Source organism: Helianthus annuus, chromosome 12, assembly GCF_002127325.2.
Source record: "Helianthus annuus cultivar XRQ/B chromosome 12, HanXRQr2.0-SUNRISE, whole genome shotgun sequence".
NCBI classification, from domain to species: domain Eukaryota; kingdom Viridiplantae; phylum Streptophyta; class Magnoliopsida; order Asterales; family Asteraceae; genus Helianthus; species Helianthus annuus.
Window position 1 is genome coordinate 95209734 of NC_035444.2, and position 18939 is coordinate 95228672.

General features: G+C 36.9%; 1 protein-coding gene across 1 annotated transcript; it reads right to left on the reverse strand.

The window, feature by feature from the left end:
- Positions 1–7025: 7025 nt before the first annotated feature.
- LOC110891147 (zingipain-2) lies at positions 7026–9352 on the reverse strand. Its single transcript, XM_022138813.2, has 4 exons — positions 8864–9352; positions 8027–8262; positions 7801–7941; positions 7026–7457 (listed from the first exon to the last, which is right to left on the reverse strand). Exons 1-4 carry the CDS (start codon positions 9309–9311, stop codon positions 7185–7187), a joined length of 1098 nt encoding a protein of 365 aa, XP_021994505.1. The 5' UTR covers positions 9312–9352; the 3' UTR covers positions 7026–7184.
- Positions 9353–18939: the final 9587 nt, after the last annotated feature.

The following is an 18939-nucleotide window of genomic DNA, read 5'->3' on the forward strand; positions in this document are numbered from 1 at the left end:
ACCTCTTGAGAGGCAAGATGGAATTTAGATTTACATCCTATTGAGAGCTGTATCTATTACAGAAGCTCTTTATCAGTCAGCATCAATAGAAATAGAAGAACTCAGATCTAACTAGATGAGTTTTTGGAGAAAGGCTTGGACAGCCTAGCTCGTCATTTCAAGAGCTCTGATTATGGTTGACAAAAGAAAGCGTAAGATAATACGCTTGTGCATTGGTTGTTGCAACCTAACTAAGAAACGATTAAAAATCGTTATTAGCTGCCCAGGATCGACAACTTGTTCGACTAACCATGAGGATAGTTGCTTCCTTAAGACTGATTCGGGTAGTAGTTGGAATAACTATCTCACCCTGAATAAATTCTTATCACCAAAAGTGTGATATAAGCATAAAGGCTGCTCCATTGGAGACCTTGTTTGGAGGAAATAGTCAACGCCCCTTTGTTGGGCAGGAGATTGGGAAAGCCCAATTCTCAGGATTTAAGGTTTATATTAAAGACGATGGATAGGATATTATGAATCCGTAATCGTCTGAAAACTGCCAATAATCGGCAGAAGAGCAATGCGAACAAAAGGCGCAAATCTCTTAAGGTTCCAAATGGGGAACAAGGCTCTATCGAAAATATCAAACATGAAAGAGTACAGTACATTTCGGTATATAGAGCAAGTTAAGCCTTGGATATATAAAATCATTCGAGATCATCGAATGTGACGGCAGCATAGCTCGTAAGCTAAATATGCCTAAGGAGCTCGATGGAATTCACAATGTGTTCCACATCTTTAACTGAAAGAAATGCCTAGCTGATGAATCGCTAGCAATGTCTCATGAAGACATATAGAATGATGAAAGCCTGAGGTTTATGGAAAGACATATATCGATCAAGGATCGACAGGTTAAGAAACTCCGAAAAGGAGCAAGCGTCTATTGGATAGGTCAATTGGAATACTCGTAAAAGTCCCTAAATGACTGTGGAAGTTAAGTTCAGTTTATGACAGAAAGTACTTCCATCTTTTTGAGCAAATCTCGGGGTCGAGATTTCTTTTAAGGGGGTGAGGATGTAACACCTCGTAAAATCGTGTCCAATGATGTGGTGACACGTGTAATGAACCTTAATAAAGGCAAACGTTGACTTTGAGGGACTAATTTTGTCAAAAATCGAAAATTATGGATATGAAAGGACTGAAAGTGTCAACATGCCTAAACTAGGCCTCTGAGTGACCCTATACAGTGTCCGTATTCTCAAATGAGCCACTTGTTGGACGAGAGGAGCCGTTTGCGTAATTATTTGAAAGTTTGCGCAATAAGGGTTAAAAGTGTCAACATGTTAATTCTTACCTCTGAATGACCTTTTAACAAACCGAGAGCTTCATTATGTTTCGTCATATTCTCGGGAATGCCAAATATTGGCTATGCAAGGCTTTTATGCCAAAAAGTGAAGTTACACGCAAGTTTGAAAGTTAGAGGGGTTAAAAGCGTCAATATGTTTAATTATACCTCTGAATGACCTTTTAACGAACCCAAAGCATCGTGATGTATTATAATACTCTTAGGAATGCCTAACATGGACTGGATAAGGCTTCGAAGCTATTAAACGATGATATGCGCAAGTTTGCGCATTAGAGGGACCAAAAGCGTCAACTTTTGAATCTACGCCTCTTGGGGACCTTTTAAGCAAACCCGAGCGTTGTAATAATTGGACATACATTCGGGGATGCCCATTATGGGCTATGGAAGGCTTGAATATCATTAAACGGCATTTCGCGCTACTTTGCGCAATTAAGGGACTAATTGCGTCAAACTACAAAAGTAGGTCGAATCGTTTGATAACGGACCTTCCGGATTATATCCATGAGTTAAACATACCCTATTTATCCTTTTTAAAGCTTAGATATAGGCTTAGAGGTGTTTGGTGCGCAAATATGAACTTTTATGCCATGAAGGGACTAAAAGTGTCAAAAAGTGCACGAGTTTGCACTTTTGCGCATATCTCGCATTCTGAATATCCCCGGACACCCAAAAATTTATGAAAGCACTAAAATATTTTATTTTAGTGTGTGGCATGAGAAAATTCCACTCGTCGCGTGATTTGGACCATTTTTAGCGTCCGTTCGTGTTTCGTCGTAATTAGACGCATAACGTGACCGTACGGCCAAACGAACTGACATCCGAGAGTGTTCCGAGCATATTTGACTTCTCTAAACACTATTAACCTTGTATAGCCTTAAACATGGCTTGGCGGGCCTCAAATATATCAAAAATGGCATTTAAGTAGGTGCAGGGACTGAAAATGACAAGCTGCCAAACTTATTTTTCTGGGCCAGACCCCAGGCGGGCCGCATGAACCTGGGCTGTTCATCTATGCGGGCCGCGAGGCCCAGAGCTGCAGTTTATATTTTTTTCTTTTCTATTTTGCTTGTTCACTACTCTATTCTTTTCCCAACCAATTAGATTCAATTCCTTGGGCTCCAAACCAGTTATAGCAGCTGTAATAACAGGTGTAAGGACCTGATTAATCCCCCTAACACTTGTCTTGATCCAAATTCCAACCCAAAACCTATAAATACTTGATGCTCTCATTCTTTTCTTCACACCATTTTTCATTCCATCATTCTATCACTCAATCTGGAGCTTTAGGATCTGAACGGGACTTGTATTCTTGTGGAAAAGATAGTATGGACCATTTGTAAGTGTCCTAGCCCACCTTATAGTTCAGATTTATGTTTTAATAACCGTAAAGTCAAGTTATCATGTATTAGCTTTGACTTTCGGTTTATACTCTCATGGTCCAGCCCCTAACCAAATTAAAAGTGGGTATAAGACCATTGTTAGGTAGTTGATTAACCCCTGAAAGGGCACCTCCTAATTCCGTCGTTTGCTTAGTTAATTGTCGGGTCAAACCGCTTAGGTAAAAAGTCAAACTTGGCAGATTTGTGGGTATTAATTAAACCATAGATACAGAGGTTATAAATTATATTTTAACACTTTAATAACTTGGTAATGACTATTAGAACATGTCTAAGCTGGTCCAACCGACAATTTTAAGTTTAGGGTCGGTTCACAACCGAAAATCGCAAAAGCTTGACTTTGCTTTGACTTTTCAGTTCTTACCCGATTAAGCTTGATTCTTCCATGTTTTAAGCTTCCATTAGGACCATATTATTCAGTAGTATAACCCTCTGAAGTTATATTGCATGGTTCCTTGTGGTTTGAATTATACGCTAGTTTCCGCTATTATGCTTATAAACGCCCATTATGCCCTTTTGACATAAAGATGAGATTTTTAGAAATGTGAGAGGACAAAAACCTTTGTTACTGATATATAAGCTTGTCCCGAAAATTTGACATCAGTTCTTGGTCCCAAATAGGAGTTATGCTCGATATCGTAATTAGAAGCTTTTAACTAAGTAAATTGCGATATCTTGTATAAAGCATGTTTAAACTTGGATTTTGACCCAAAACTCATTACCTACTGTTAAGATATTATTTTTAGGGATTTTTGGAGTTATTGATCAGATTATAAACTGATCCTATCATAGAGTTCTTGTATTATTCGGTAAATGACGATAATGCCCTTTTCATGCATAAAATGAGATTTACAAATGATTTGAATGCCAAACCTTTTCCTACTGATTTTATATATTAAATAAATTATTTTGAGCATTCAAAACTGATCAAAATCTCAGATTTTCATAAAACCCCTTAATTATCGTCAATTAGCGATTTTTACGCTATTTAGGTGCATAGTATGGTTTTAAACCATAATTAACACCTAAGACTTGTTACCTACTAAATTCTTAAACAAATTTTAATATTATTACAGTAGGTATAAGTCGTGAACTCAGACTTCCAAAAATGCCCTTAAAAGCCTATGTGAAATGACCAAAATGCCATTTCAGGACATAGTTTGGCCATAAATGGTAAATCTCACATATGTATGATATCTTACTGATATAATGAGATAAAATAAATATTTTTACTGATTAGAAAGGACCAGAACTTTAGTTTGTTATAAAATCTCTTTTATAAGTATTAAAATTACCGAATTGCCCTTTCGGGACTTAAAATGGTTTTAAATACTTTTTGGGCATATATGTTGACATCCTACTGATGTATTGACATATTCTAAGCATAATAACCTATGGAACTTGTATATGATTCATTTGGTTACCCGTTACGCATTTTACGCGTTCGGATCGGTTTATGTAACTAGTTTACGTATGTTGCCGAAACGGGTTTAACCTTATCATTTTTGTCTCAAAATCCGGAATGTGCTTAGTTTACCCATATTATACAAGTATCCAAACTTGTTGGGTCTAAATAACATTCTATTCCGGTCATCGCTTAATCTAGCGTATCGTACCGCTTTAGATACTTCAAGCTAGCCGGTCTAAGTCTATGACTTAAATAAGACCATTAGCATTCTGAATTTGGTTATATATTACCATCACTCCAGACTAGAGCCACCCGGTAAAAGCTACCTGCATTTAGATAGATTGGATACAACTAAGTTATTTTGCTGCGAATCAAGTATTAGCTCAGGTAAATACTTTTAACTTATTTTCCCTTATACGGGCTTGGGATACGGTAGATTAATACCGCTTGGTCGGGTGTGGATCAATCAAATGCCGAATTGTGGCTAGTAAATCCACAAAACCTGTTTTGATACTGTTCTGTTGATGACTTAAACATTGGGGGTTAACGACCGTGTCCTGGATATATCCTTGGCTCATTCATTTGTAAATGGCCACGACCTATGCGCAGGGTGTAGGCATACACCGGAAAGATGCCAATAATAAATTATTAATTACCCACAAGTTGGGGATAACTCCTTTATGTGTTTTAAAAGTGGTGTGTCGTTTAATCATGTCTCAGTCTCTGTACTGGGCCCCAGATGTACGGTAAACATGTAATTCAGTATACAAGATTTTTATTAAGAATTGTCCCGAGTTATAAAAGGCTTTGTGCCTTGTGCACTTAAATCAATTTTCATAAACTCTTTTCAAATGAGTCGGTTAAATTGTATTTACCAGTGAAAACTGACGTATTTTCAAAAGGCTAAGTGGCAGGTACTACTCGTAATAGGCTGGGAGTTGCTCGGCGTCGAAAAAGAGGATCTTGCAAATCCTTAAAGATGCCATAAAGTCTGCTAAGCTTCATTTTAAACATTTTGTAGTGATCCTCCTGTGGTTTGATATTACAGACTCGTCTATAATAAATACTTTGATATTTTCAGACATTTGAGTTCGTAATAATATTTTATATTCCAAGATTTCCGCTGTGCTATTCTGTGTATGTTTGACCATGATGATATCAACTACGTCACGATACTCCCCACCGGGCCCACCGGTGATATGTGGAAATATCGGGGTGTGACAGGATGGAACTTACAAATCTCCCAACAATGCATGAAACGGAAGTCGCTCCCCATATTTTGTTTTGAATGTAACCAATGCATTTGTCAAAAAGTCGGCTTCGGTTTCACCACTTTTTTGGTTTTGCTATGCTTTATTTAAAAAAGCACTAAATTTTGTAAGTTGGCCGCTTATCTCGATCCACTTCGAGGATAAGCTATCTTTTTCACGATAAGGCTCCCTTCCCATTTCTTCATGGAATGCTTTACTAATCGCTTCCCACAAATGGCTTCGATGTTGTGAATTTCCTATTTTAATAAAAACAAAATTTAATATATTACAAAGTTATATAAAAAATAACTATAAATATTAAAATAAGGGCTACAAAATATTTAAAAATACCTAAAGTTGGATGTTGAGATTGTTGAAGCCAAGCCCTCGCCATTGCAAGTTCTTTATTAACGACCCATCTTTATTGTTTTCGTTTGGCGGTTTCAAGTGCTTTCTCCGCCTCGGTTTTTTTCTTATGACTTCTCTTTTTGATGGGTTTGGATGCGGAAGGACCATCGTTGGGTGGTTGAGTTTCGGGGACGGTTTCGGTTTGGGAAAGGTTGACGGAGGTTGGTGAAAGGTTGATGGGCGTTTGTGGAATCGGGCTAGGTATAGAATCGTCGGTGTATGGGAAGTTAGTAAACAAACGATTCCCGAGATACGATGCATAACCCGCCATATCGGGCATAGAGGAGTGTAATAAAAATGGACGAGGCATTGGACGATTGGGTGGTGGGCTAGGATTTTCTTGGAATGCCCACGGGTTGTTCGGGTCATAAACACGATTATGAGGATGCATTTTTTGTTTTGTAGAATAAGAATAGAGATGATTATAGAAATTGAAGATGATTATTGTGGTTGAATGTGGTAAAAATAGGAATTGAAGTGTGATATTTATAGTGAAAAAATAAATTTTTTTTAACATAGCCGTTGGCCAACGGCTAGTTTGGTTTGGCCAACGAGAACCCGCCATGTCATACTGATAGACCCGCCCCACGCCCGGCTTTAAACTCCCGCCCCTTGAGCCACGCCCCAACCCAAGCCCACCCGGGGTGGTGGCTTGGGCGTTTTCAGCCAACCCACGCCCCAACCCAAGCCCCATACCCCACAGTCTTACTTAGGTGGAGATTGTTGAGAAAAGTAACGTTTCAGTTATAACCACTGATGAGTTCAGAATAATAAATAAAAGCAAGCCACTGTTGAATACTAAGGAGGCAAACAACTGATGTAAACCTTGTAAGCACTGCTTGTGATCAAACACTGATGGTGGCTAACAGCTGATGGAAACAACTGATGGTAAACAACTGATGTTGTAGTAAGCAGTGAGTAGTGAGTCAGTGGTTGAGGTGTTGTTGTTAAGGGAAGAGCAGTGGTTGGGCTACAAGGTCTGATTCTTACTTTCTTGTAAGATCACGGGGTGTTTGTGAAAATTCTTACAACGGTTTGTTGTAGCTAAATTTGGAGCTTTTAGTATAAATAGGGGGTTGTATTAATTTGAAAATAGTTCGTAATTTTCAATTTATTGTAATTTCTTTTCTTGTATTTCAATTCAGTTCAGTTCAATAACAATAGTTGATTTTGAGTTTTTTCTGGTTGTTCTTTAACAGGTACAAAACAAATCATGATGCGCAAACAATTAAAACCATTTTTCTATATATATTAGAAGAGTACAATTGCGTTCTAGAAGACATAAGAAAAGCGTCATGATATATTAAAACGTACATATCGAAGAGCACAAATATGATTCCACAATTAAGATATTAATGATTATAATTATAAATATATTAGATACTACTAATCTGGTGACTATCAACGTTGTTTGAGATACTTGGGTTCTTGTTTCCGTACTTGATCGGGTAAGAAGCCATCAGCGTTATCCCACACATGCCCACAGGCGTATCGACCATGTTACGCTCCATTCTAATATACCCGTCTTCACCCCATTCTGGTCCCCATGAGTTTCTAACAATCCAATAGTCCTTCCCGTTTTCTGAACCGTATCCCACCACAACTACCCCATGGTCCAGGTTAGTCCCACATGAACCGGTAAGTACACCCTGAAATTTTACAAATTGATAAATCATTAAAGACTATTTATATATGTTTGTGAACCGTGTCAGTTAACAAGTTAAATCTTCGAACCCCACAAAATCAACTTGACCCACACAGCACAAGCAATTAAATTTGCATAACATGAATGACTCGTTTAATATGTTTATATAGAAGAGTCATACGGGCTGACAGGTTGTAATCTAAGTTGTAAATATATTAAATGGTTAAAATTGTGTAATTTGTACGCCACCCACTTAACACGTTTATTTAAACCAGTCAAATGGTTTAAATTGATCGTAAACAGGTTGACGGGTCACGGGTCGAACTATGAAAACGGTTTAAACTTACAGAAGTATATAACTGAAAAGCCCTTCCAGAAGCTTCTATTCCAACACTCACAGGCTGGTGAGCTACTGCCTTCATCAATGCTTTCTCATTCATCGGTGGCACATCTTCATAACCATCTATGCTAACAATTTTTGCCTTGTTCTGCAAATCAATTTCACTTTCAATACCAATTTCCAACACAAAATGCTATAACCATAAAAATTTTGTATCATTGTATAAAACTTACTCTAACCGGATCACAAACGGCTCCTACACCTTTGTAAGGATAGTCCGATTCTGAGTCGATTCCGCCATTGGAGACGATGAACTGGAAGGCGTAATCCATCGACCCACCATTGCAACCGCTGTTGTATTTATTGTCACAATCAACTAGCTCTTGTTCAGATAAACTGATCAGATCGCCGGTGACTATTTTATTTATTCCTTCAACTGACGCCACCGTTGAGAAAGCCCAACAACTTCCTGCAATGTTTCAATAGATTCCATTCCAATACTTATATAAATAACACTAAAAAATAATTGAGTAAAATAGTTTTCTTTAACAAACTTTAAAAACTAGCAAGAAAAACTAACAAGACCCTAGTAACGGTGGAACCATGAATTATTTGCTTGGTGCAAAGGAGGAGTTTAACCGCATTTTTAAGGGATGCGGCCGGGTTCTTTTTTTTTTTAAATATACACTAATCTTGTTTTAAGAGGTGCGCCTGCCCACCCATGAGGCCATGACTATGGGTAGGTCCGCCCCTGTACGCTAGCAAAGTCAATACAAAATATAATATAATCAAATTATACACCTATCATATTATACACCTATGTGGATCTAGGCCACTTTTATAGGTTCACAGGAATCCATTCGGTTTAGAAAAAACAGGAAAAATTAGTGAGAACCTCGTATGATTTGGAAAAAAATAGTGAGAATCTACCAAAACGAATCCAGTAAAAAAAATTCTTAGATCTGCCATTGCACCTATGTCCTAGTGGTACGGGTTTGACTCCCAAAAAATGGAATTTAGGCGTTAAAAATTGTCGTTAAAAATTAATAAAAAAATAAATGAAATCATACCACAGCCTCCTTGATTCTTAACAGGAGAAACAGCCCCTCGTTCTCTCCAATCTACCTTAGCCGGAAACATCTCGTTCTCCTGAACCGCGTATCGTCGGCTAATCTCGCCTCTCTGCATCTTAGCAATCCTCCTGTAAGGATCCACCTTGGTCCCCAAATACATCGACCGATACTCTTCGTTGGTGAGATCAGCAAACTGGTTCAACCCGACTTTATAACTCCTGTTCCCGGACAAGTTGTGCTCATCAATAAACTTTAAATTATCGGCGAATATCCGAAACCTACTCTCCTTCTCCCCCAAGGCATTGTATGTTTTCCCGTGACGTGCTAGCCACAACTCATACGTATTCCTCACCTCCTCATCTGTTCGGGTGTTACTTGTTACGTATGTTATGGTGAGGAGGAGACATGTGAGGAGGAGTGCGTATGTAGTTGGAGCTAACGCCATTGTAATAGTTTTAAGGAAAAGATGAGGTTGTGAAGAGTGAAGAGGTATTGTTGGGTTTATATAGACTACAACATGGTAACTTTTGTTTTACGAATGATAAAGTTGGGGTAAAGTAGGAATGGTAGATTGTTTAATAATTGATTTACTGATTCATAATGTGTATGTGTGTTATACTAGGAAACCTTGTGGGGCTATAGTTAGATTAACATATGAGATAATCACAAAATTATTAATTTACTATGTTGGGCAAAAATAACCAACAAAATAGCTAGTGCGTTTAAAGATTACCGATAAATCACTTTCGCGTAACAAAATTTGTCATATCACTTTTGAGATATTAAAGATAACACTTGGATTTATAGATAATTCAAGTTTATTTAATTTTGGCAGAAGTATTTGAAATAGAATAGGAGGAAGTATTTAAGTAGGATAGGTTGAATTAGTAGCTTAGATAGCAAGTAAGGGTACTAATATAACCCAATTTACGTTTATGTTTTGCATGTAATTTCTTTTCCTTGTTTATGATTAAATAAAAAAAGTCGCATATAGAGTTTTTATGCGAAGTATTCGGTGTTCAACGTATTTATTGTGATTTACATAGAAGTGGTAAAAGGTTGATTCACTTGTAAAACTTTATAACTTTGGCGAAACAGAGTTGTCATGGGAGATATTGGCGCAGCAAATCACCTTGGTGCAAGAGATCACCTTGACGCAACATATTACATATATTGCACCGCAACGCTGTGTGTGTAGGGGGGGGGGGGGGGACATGTCTGGTTGTGATTGGCCGAATTAACTGGTAATTAAAACAAAGTCAAGTGACTATTTCCGTAAATTCAAAACGTAGAGATTGTTTTGTTAATTATCTTGGATAATATTGTTAATTTGTTGATTATCCCTAAATTTATTCCAACTCAGTCCTAATGATATGTTATACAGAAATCCTAATTCATACACATTTGTTAATTGGAATGGTTGGGGGTCGATTTGTTTACATCAAAAGCTAAACAAAAAAAAAATATGGTAGTTTAAAAAACTAAAATGACATATACTTATCATCTTTAATCGACTTCTAAGTATTGATTCTTTTATGACTAACTTCAAACTCTTTTAATTTATCTAGAACAAACTTATGAAAACGGTTTAAGTGTTTGAATGAGAATGACAGACAGAATTTGAATAGATTTAGTCAACTTTTGTAAGCATACTTGACTGTAACACTTCTATTTTAAGAAAGAGACACATAACGAAAGATTCTATTTTAACAAACATAATTACTATTTATGGAAAATGAACCTGGCTATGGTTGTAGTTCAGGAGTGACATTTTAGTTATTCTGGTTTCAAACTTTTTTCAACCATATACATCTTTTCAAAAATGTATCAAAATTATTTAATGTTTTTTTTTTTTTTTTTTTTTTTTTTTTTTTGAACGGCCAACGAATCCTCCAAATGGGCTACTGGCGAAATTCACCACATCGGGATACACTCGCCTTCCGAACCGGGGAAAACCCTCACCTAGGGCCGAAGCCCGTGAACACTCGCCCGAAGGCACGACAGTGCGGTGAGGTAAAACCCGCTCAGTTCAAGGATCGAACTAGCGATCGCCGCCTACTCGCCTAGTCTCCCATCATCACCAGGTGCCGCAGAAACTAAATGCTAGGGGCAGGAATTGAACTTGAGTCACTTGGAACACAAGATCTCTCCCTTACCACTCCACCACTAGCTCATTGGCAAAATTATTTAATGTTAGATGTGCGGCTGAGAGTGAAAAAAGGTGGGCTGAAACGGGTGGCAGAAAGTGGTTTTAACAGCAGTGAGTCAAATTTAACAGGGTCCAATTATGGAGGAGCAGAAGTTCGATGATTCATGGAAATAAAATAAAATAAAAAAGAAAAAAGAAAAAAGAAAAGATTCATTTGATTTCCAAGATACCTAGGTATAAGAGCCTTATCTTCAAGGTTAGTTAGAGATCTTGCCGCCATGCTTATCCAATCGAATTCGCTCGATATGGAGTCACCAAAGCCTGCTGCAAAATATATTTATTGCCACTCACTTTTTTATGACTTTTATCGCAATTTAAAATTATGTGTCTACATATTCACACACCACAGTCTTTACTTACACACCCTCATATACGTCTCGTATAGGTTTATACGTCGCGTATAATCTTTTTCAATTTTCAAAAGAATCTCTGATTATATCATATTTTGTCATATTTTGTCTTATATGCCCCGTATATACCTCGTATAGGCCTATATGGGGCGTATAGACGAAAAAGACCATTTTACCCATGAGTTAGGCCTAGACTGAGCGTAAATTGATATTTTTTTCCTCTCTTATATGCCTAATATAGGCCTGTATGAGGCGTATGTATATAATGGGGTTTTTCAAAACACTTTTATAAACGGCAAATTACCATTTTAGCCCTAAGTTAGGCCTAGACTGGGGCAAAACAAGGCTTTAATGGTCTTTTGGACCATACTATACGCCAAGTCTAGCCCTATATGCGGCATATATTTTCAATTTTTTTGTTTTCTCTTTTTAATATCCATAACACTAATATTAATTATAAAAAAAAACTCATATTAATTATAATAACACTAATATTAATTATAAAAATCTCATATAATAACACTAATATTAATTATAAAAAACTCATATTAATTATAATAACTCTAATATTAATTATAAAAAACTTATATTAATTATAATAACTCGTATACGCATGTAGGTGTAGTATAGGTCTCGCATTGGACTATAGGTGTGGTTTAGGTCTCATACAGGCCTATACAGATGTTGTATCATATCATGTACTTGATATTTTTATTTATTTAAAATAGAAAACTTATTTTTGTATAAAAGTTTGCTAAAACGATTAATATTGTATAAAATGTTTGTTAAAAAAACCTTATATACACCCCATATAGGCTATATGTGGCATATATGGGGCATGAGTCATGTACGAGACCTATACGAGGGGTCCTATACGCCCCGTATAGGCCTATACGAGGCATATAGGAGCAGCCAAATGAGTCAAACACTGAGTTTGATGTAACCCTATACGCCCCGGATAGGCCTATACGAGGCAAAGGGTGTACACATAGGCAGATAGGGTGTATGGATAGCTTGAGCCTAAAATATAAATTAAGACTACGGGGTGTGGGGCGTAGGTTAGGGCGACGGAATGCCAAAAATGCTAGCTAGACTACACCGGGCTAACGTTGACCATGGTGTTGCCCCGCTAGAGTGGGGATTGAGCCTGGCGGGGTGGGGGGAGTATGACATGGCTGACTTTGGTTGACTTATTCAATGTAGCCGCTGGGGTGGCGGTTATGGTATGGTAAATCAAAGTTTTAAAAGAATTAAATTTTTTACCTACAAATACTCACAAAAAATTACATATTTTCCCATTTTTTTCAACCATTACCCAACACAATTTTAACATTTTCCCATTCTTCTTCAATCAAACCAACACCAAAAGGTCGTAAATGGTGCACTAGACCAAAAAGTAGGTTTTTTTTTTATTTTATTTTTTAGGATTTAATAAGTAGGTTTTTTTTTAGGATTTATTAAGTAGGTTTTTTAATATTTTAGGATTGCCTTTTATGTAACTTTTTATTTAAAATTAATATAAGTTGTGTTTTTTATAAAATTGTCAACTTAAAAAAAACCACATGGTAACCCACGCCGGCCTGGCCTGGCCACACCGCTCCCACACCCCACTTTTTTGGGTGTGGACTGGTAGAGCCCACATCTGTCACGTGTCGAGCAATGTCCCCAACCTAAGCCCCTACACACCCAATAGTCTAACACCGGCGGGTTTAAAAAAACCACATGACGGTAGTGGCTTGGTGTCCACCGTCAAGGGCGCCAAGTACTATGACGGCTTGATAGAGGGGCGCCAAAGAGGATAGGCCCCGGATAATTAACGGACGTAAAGGGTTTACGGTGTGACGCAACTCACAATAAAACTAATCAAATCATTTACTCACATTGGTTAAAAATATTGTATTATTAGTTAAACAACTAAGCATTTTTAAATATGTAGTTACTTGGCAGGAATTTTTCTAACTTCTTAGTTTAACTACTAAACATAGTATAATAACCTATGAAACCCTTAAACATAAGCCAGTATGTGAAATTTCTTTACAATTCGTGCAAACAATATGGCAGAACTTGGCGGTTTGGTGTGGGATCCCACCGATCATTGCGTTTGGGATTAACGATATACTTACTGTACATGAATCAAGTTCGGGTTCAAGAAAGATAAGGAAAGTAATACATGCTCTCGTTTTGGTGACTTTTCGGAGTATTTGGAAATCGAGAAATGATGCCGTTTTTAGACAAGTTAATCCAAGCACGACGAGGAATCTGGACGAGATTAAATCGGTGGCGTATCTATGGGTTAAAAGTAGAGCAAAAGTGGCGACACTAACTTGGGAGGATTGGAGTCGTTTTAATTTAAGCGTTTTGAGTTAATGTAATTGTATTGTTTTGGTGTCGATTGATGTAATTTTGGTGTCAAACATTATATATTTGGTGGGTAGCTTCTTGCTACAATGAATAAAGTTTTGCCGGCCGTTCAAAAAAAAAAAAGTTTGTTTCGACGGTTTGTTACTTTAACGCTTCAATCCACGTTTTGGAATTTGGAACTGACTTTCTAAACCGAACCAACTGGTCTATCTTCTTTTATTTATTTATATTTTTATTATGGAATATGCAGTTACAGGGGCGGACCTACCTTAGGGGAAGGGGATGCCTCCGCTATCGCTTGGCGCTTCAGCGGTAGTGTAAATTTTGGAAAAAATTGACCTTTTTTGACATTTTTCGATTTCGTTACCGTTTTTTTATAAAACGTTACCACTACGAAGACTTTCTAGATCCGCCACTGTGCAGTGTAATTTGTTGAAAAAATGGTAGACATATCTAACTTATGTTGATCAAAAACATATAACTTAACTTTAAATTTGTTTTTTAATGGGTTATAACTTAATAGTTTAGAGACATGAATGCAAGTATGTTGGTCTAGTGGTCGTGGTCCGTCATCATATTCGGTTGGGGAGACATGAATGCAGGCATGTTGGTCTAGTGGTCATGGTCCATCATATTTGGTTCTGACGGTTATAAAGGAACAAGTTGATATGATATTTCAGCATCTAGATAAATGGTTTGCAGGTCTCGTTTTGGAGAGATTAAAGGATTTTAATGTTAGAGATTTCATAATTTAATTGTTTGTTTCGTTCTCGTTTTTATTTTCAGTATTTGTAGCTTGGGTTTTTTCAGCTCCGCTGACCCTTTTTTATAATCATAGAATATTTGCGGTTCAAAAAAAAGATAAATGGTTTGCAATGGTACGTTCTTTTATGGATATAACATATTTATTAATATATTAAACAATGTTAGATGTAGGGGTGTGCACGGTTCGGTTCGGTTCTTGGTTTTTGAAAACCGTTCGGTTTCGGTTATTTCGGTTTTAGCAATGGTTCGGTTCGGTTTTTCAGTTTTTCGGTTTTTGAAACAAATTACGTAAGATTCAAAAGTTAAAAATATAATTCAAAGTTTAAAAATCGTTCTTAAATGTTTACATTTAAGTTAATATATTTAGTCTTTTTAACTAATATTGTTTACATAAACTTAACATCCTAATCTATTTTAATGTTTCTCCAAAGTTTTTATTAAGACGTTTGTTTTCTTTTATAATACTTTGAAAATTATTTAATTTTTATGTTAAATTTTGTTATTTCTTGTAAACAATGGATAAATCATTTTAATGATAAATAAACATGTTAATGTTCTTAGAATCATACTATTATGAGCTAAACACTTAAATAACTTAAACTTAAACATAAAAATATATGGATTTGGCATACTATTATAACTTATCGGTTCGATTCAGTTATTTTCGGTTATTGAAAATGGTTATGCGAAAACCGAACCGAAATTTTCGGTTATTAAAAATCCGAAAATCGAACCGTCGGTTTCTGTTTCGGTTCGATTTCTCGATCCGAATTTTTCGGTTACGGTTCAGTTATTTCCTGCTCACCCCTAGTTAGATGAGAGGTGGAAACCTTCATAACTATATTTTTAGGAAAGTGTAGTAAAGAACTACTCAGAACTTAAAGGGTTGGAAGCCCATTCTCCTCATTTATCACACGAAAAAGAGTGAGATTTGACCAATGGGGTGGTGGACCATTGGAAAAGACAAAATTTTTAAACATTTTGGGAGAGGGGAGTTTTGGGTTCAAGTCCCATAGACGACATGGAATAAAAGAAATTTGTCGTTAAAAAAAAGAGTGAGATTTCGAGTACTTTTTGATGCTAAAAGTTGTTGTTTGATCACTCTTTAAAAGGTTATGGTATTGACAGGTTTATTAACATACTATTAGAAATAATCCGTTGATTTGGCCTAATGGATCATTTGAGCAACGTTACCAATATGACAAAAGTAGTCACAAACAGTTACTTGATGGTAGTAATTGTAAATATTGATTAGTTTAAGGAATCAAAGGGTAATTATGATTTCCCTTTAGGTACCTTCAATAGAGAATGCATAGAGTTTTCATAATCGTATTCATGGTCAGCATTCATAGATCTTTAGTATACATCATAAGGCCATGGGGTATGGGGCTTGGGTTGGGGCGTGGCCCTTGGGGCTTGGCTTTCAAGCCGGGCGTGGGACGGTATGGACATGCTAGCTGGCTGCCTCCCATTCGCTCACCCGCCACGTCATAGCGGACTTTTCAAATTTTGAATTTTAAATTCAAACGGTTTGGGGGAAAACCAAACCGCCACCCGGGTCTCCCAACAACCCCTATATATTGTAACCCCCAACCCACTGGTCCCCCCATCCCACGAACCCAACCCCACCGGCTACCCACTTCTCTCGAACTCGCTAACCCACTGGTCCTCCCATCCCACGAACCCAATCCCACCGGCTAACCCACTGGTCCCCCTATCCCACGAACCCGCTATGGCATCCTGGACCCATGAAGAAGAAATGGCTCTCGTCACAAGCGTCGTTGACGCTATGAAGGGGCGGCCACCGAGCCAAACAAAATATTGGCCGGAAGCATTCGCAGCCTACCGACATAACGTCGGTAACGACCGCCACAGCCTCAACGCGTGCCAACATAAATGGCGCGAGCTACGGCCCAAGCTCGAGCGTTTCAAGGCTTACTACGAAGCCGTTCCGAGCGGCGAGTTAAGCCACGAGAGGCAACGAGCGAAAGGCATTCGACAAGATCGACCTTTTTGAAATTTATTTAACGCTCTAGGTTTGTTATTTTGTAATTTTTAGAAATTATGTAATTTTTAGGATTATGTAATTTTTAAAATTTTAATGAAGTTGTAGGTTTTTTTTATAAATGTTGTGTGATTTTTTATAATATTTTTTGTAATCCTTTTTTAATATTCTGCCACGCGGTGCACCCAAGCCCAACCCACGCCCCGCCATACCCCGCGGACACGTAACCAGGCGGTGGGGGGGGGGGGTGGGATCCCATTCCACGTGTCAACAAATGCCCCAACCCAAGCCCCACCATACCCCACGGTCTAAGAGATGAAAAATTCCTCAAGAACAACATAGTAAGATTCTCTCTTATGTGATCCATCAACACAAAATACCATAATAGGAATCATAGCTTCATCATCTTCTTCAAAGATAATCATTCCCACAAGTAAGTATCTCTAATTTGATATTCATGTCTATATTATTGGTTGATTAAACATGATTAGGGTTTTATTTTTTTAACCCATGTTAAAGGATATAACCATGTCAAAAACAATGATATCTTTACAAAATCAAACGAATCTGAACATTTTTACAAAGATAGATCTAATCAAACCAAAGTAAAACTCTCAACAAACACACAGCTCACGAATCGATCACCCCAACACGATGACCTATTCTCACACAGCTCTCGATCTAACAGGTTAACAAAACAATATTCGCTCAAACCCTAAACCGAACTGTGAAAGAGACTGCTGGAAAGAAAAAAATGAGAGAACCTAATGGACCATCCGTGACAATCTTCCATATCTAACACTTTAATATAGCAGACCGATACCATAAGCCCATGGCTCCCTTTCACAACTGATAAGCCCAATAACTGCTCCGACGATTCAGCCCAGTACTTTAGACAATCTCGAGCCCATGACAAAAACAAACACAAATATTAGAAACCACGTATAAAAATATTTATAAAACATAAAACTGATTCTATAACAATATGATTTTTAACACCCGCCCTCAGTTTTATATTTTGACCATGTTAATAAGGCCTAGGAGCTAACACATATTATCATGAAATTGTGGCAATAAACACTTTCTAAGCGTATACAACGTTCAGTTCACCAAGCACATTTACCAGCCACTTAACCTCACAAACAACATGATACACATCACGATCTCTACTTCTATAGTAGATCACAAAACTGTTGTTTGTTTTTTTTCCTCAAACTTTGAAAACAAATGACTAAACATTTGTTCACTCAAAATGAATAAAATAACTGAATTACAAATTTCCACTTTAGAAGAAACAAGGAAACTTCAATTATGTATAGTTATAAAAGATCAGCGAGATATGAAAAAAAAAAAACAAGAATCAACGTGTCCATAACAATCATCACAAATCACAAGACTACCAATTTTTTTTAATAGTGAACTTATAATCCACTTCAAAAACAAATGACTAAATCATTCATCTATAGACAAGTTTAACAACTTTCTAAAACATTTAATGAAACCAAATCAGAAAAGTGAATCACACGGTTCAACAAGCATATCAGACACACGCCTCATAAAACAACAAAGAATTAGAAACAACAATTTTCTAATAAAATCAATGAATCACACGATTCAATTACAGTATGCGAATCATATACGATAAAAAAAGAATCACACAACTTTAAAGACTTATCTGAAAATTTTGAATCATGTGATTAAAAAATCTGAAAAGAATTGGATTCATGTCAACACCTTGAAAATATAATAATACAACATATCCAAATAACAAAGAATCATATGATTGCATAACAGAACTATATATCTGATGTCATATAAAAATCACATGACTTTTAAGAACTAAGACAAGACTTGTAAACATGAGTATCGAACAACAACCAACGTTAACTTGTAGAAACTAGAAACGATACTCAAATACACCAAATCTCTAGCCACCAAATCTCTAGCCAAATATAACGAGAAACTCTCACAAGTCAACCCTACAGATTACCACACGATAATCTATACTAAATCTATAAGAATCAAGCAGATCAACTCAATCTGTGAAACCCTAGATACTTTTTGGAAAAACTGTACGAGAGCTACAAAAAATCTTACGAATCTCTCACATAATACATAGCACTCTCAACTTGGACCATCAACATGATGGACCTACATTCATCAACACTCAGATTAACAGATTTCTAACTAAGAACCCTAAATCTATGATGCGTACTCGAGAGGCTAACATGTCACACCCCCAAAATCCACTCGCGGAGTATCACCGCTTGGAGGCGTGACTGACCAGGATCAAGCCACCAATCATATTGAACATAATGTATAAGTAAATATAAAAGTCCAAACCAAACAATATAATTGGTGTCTAAATCAAAACATAGTTTGA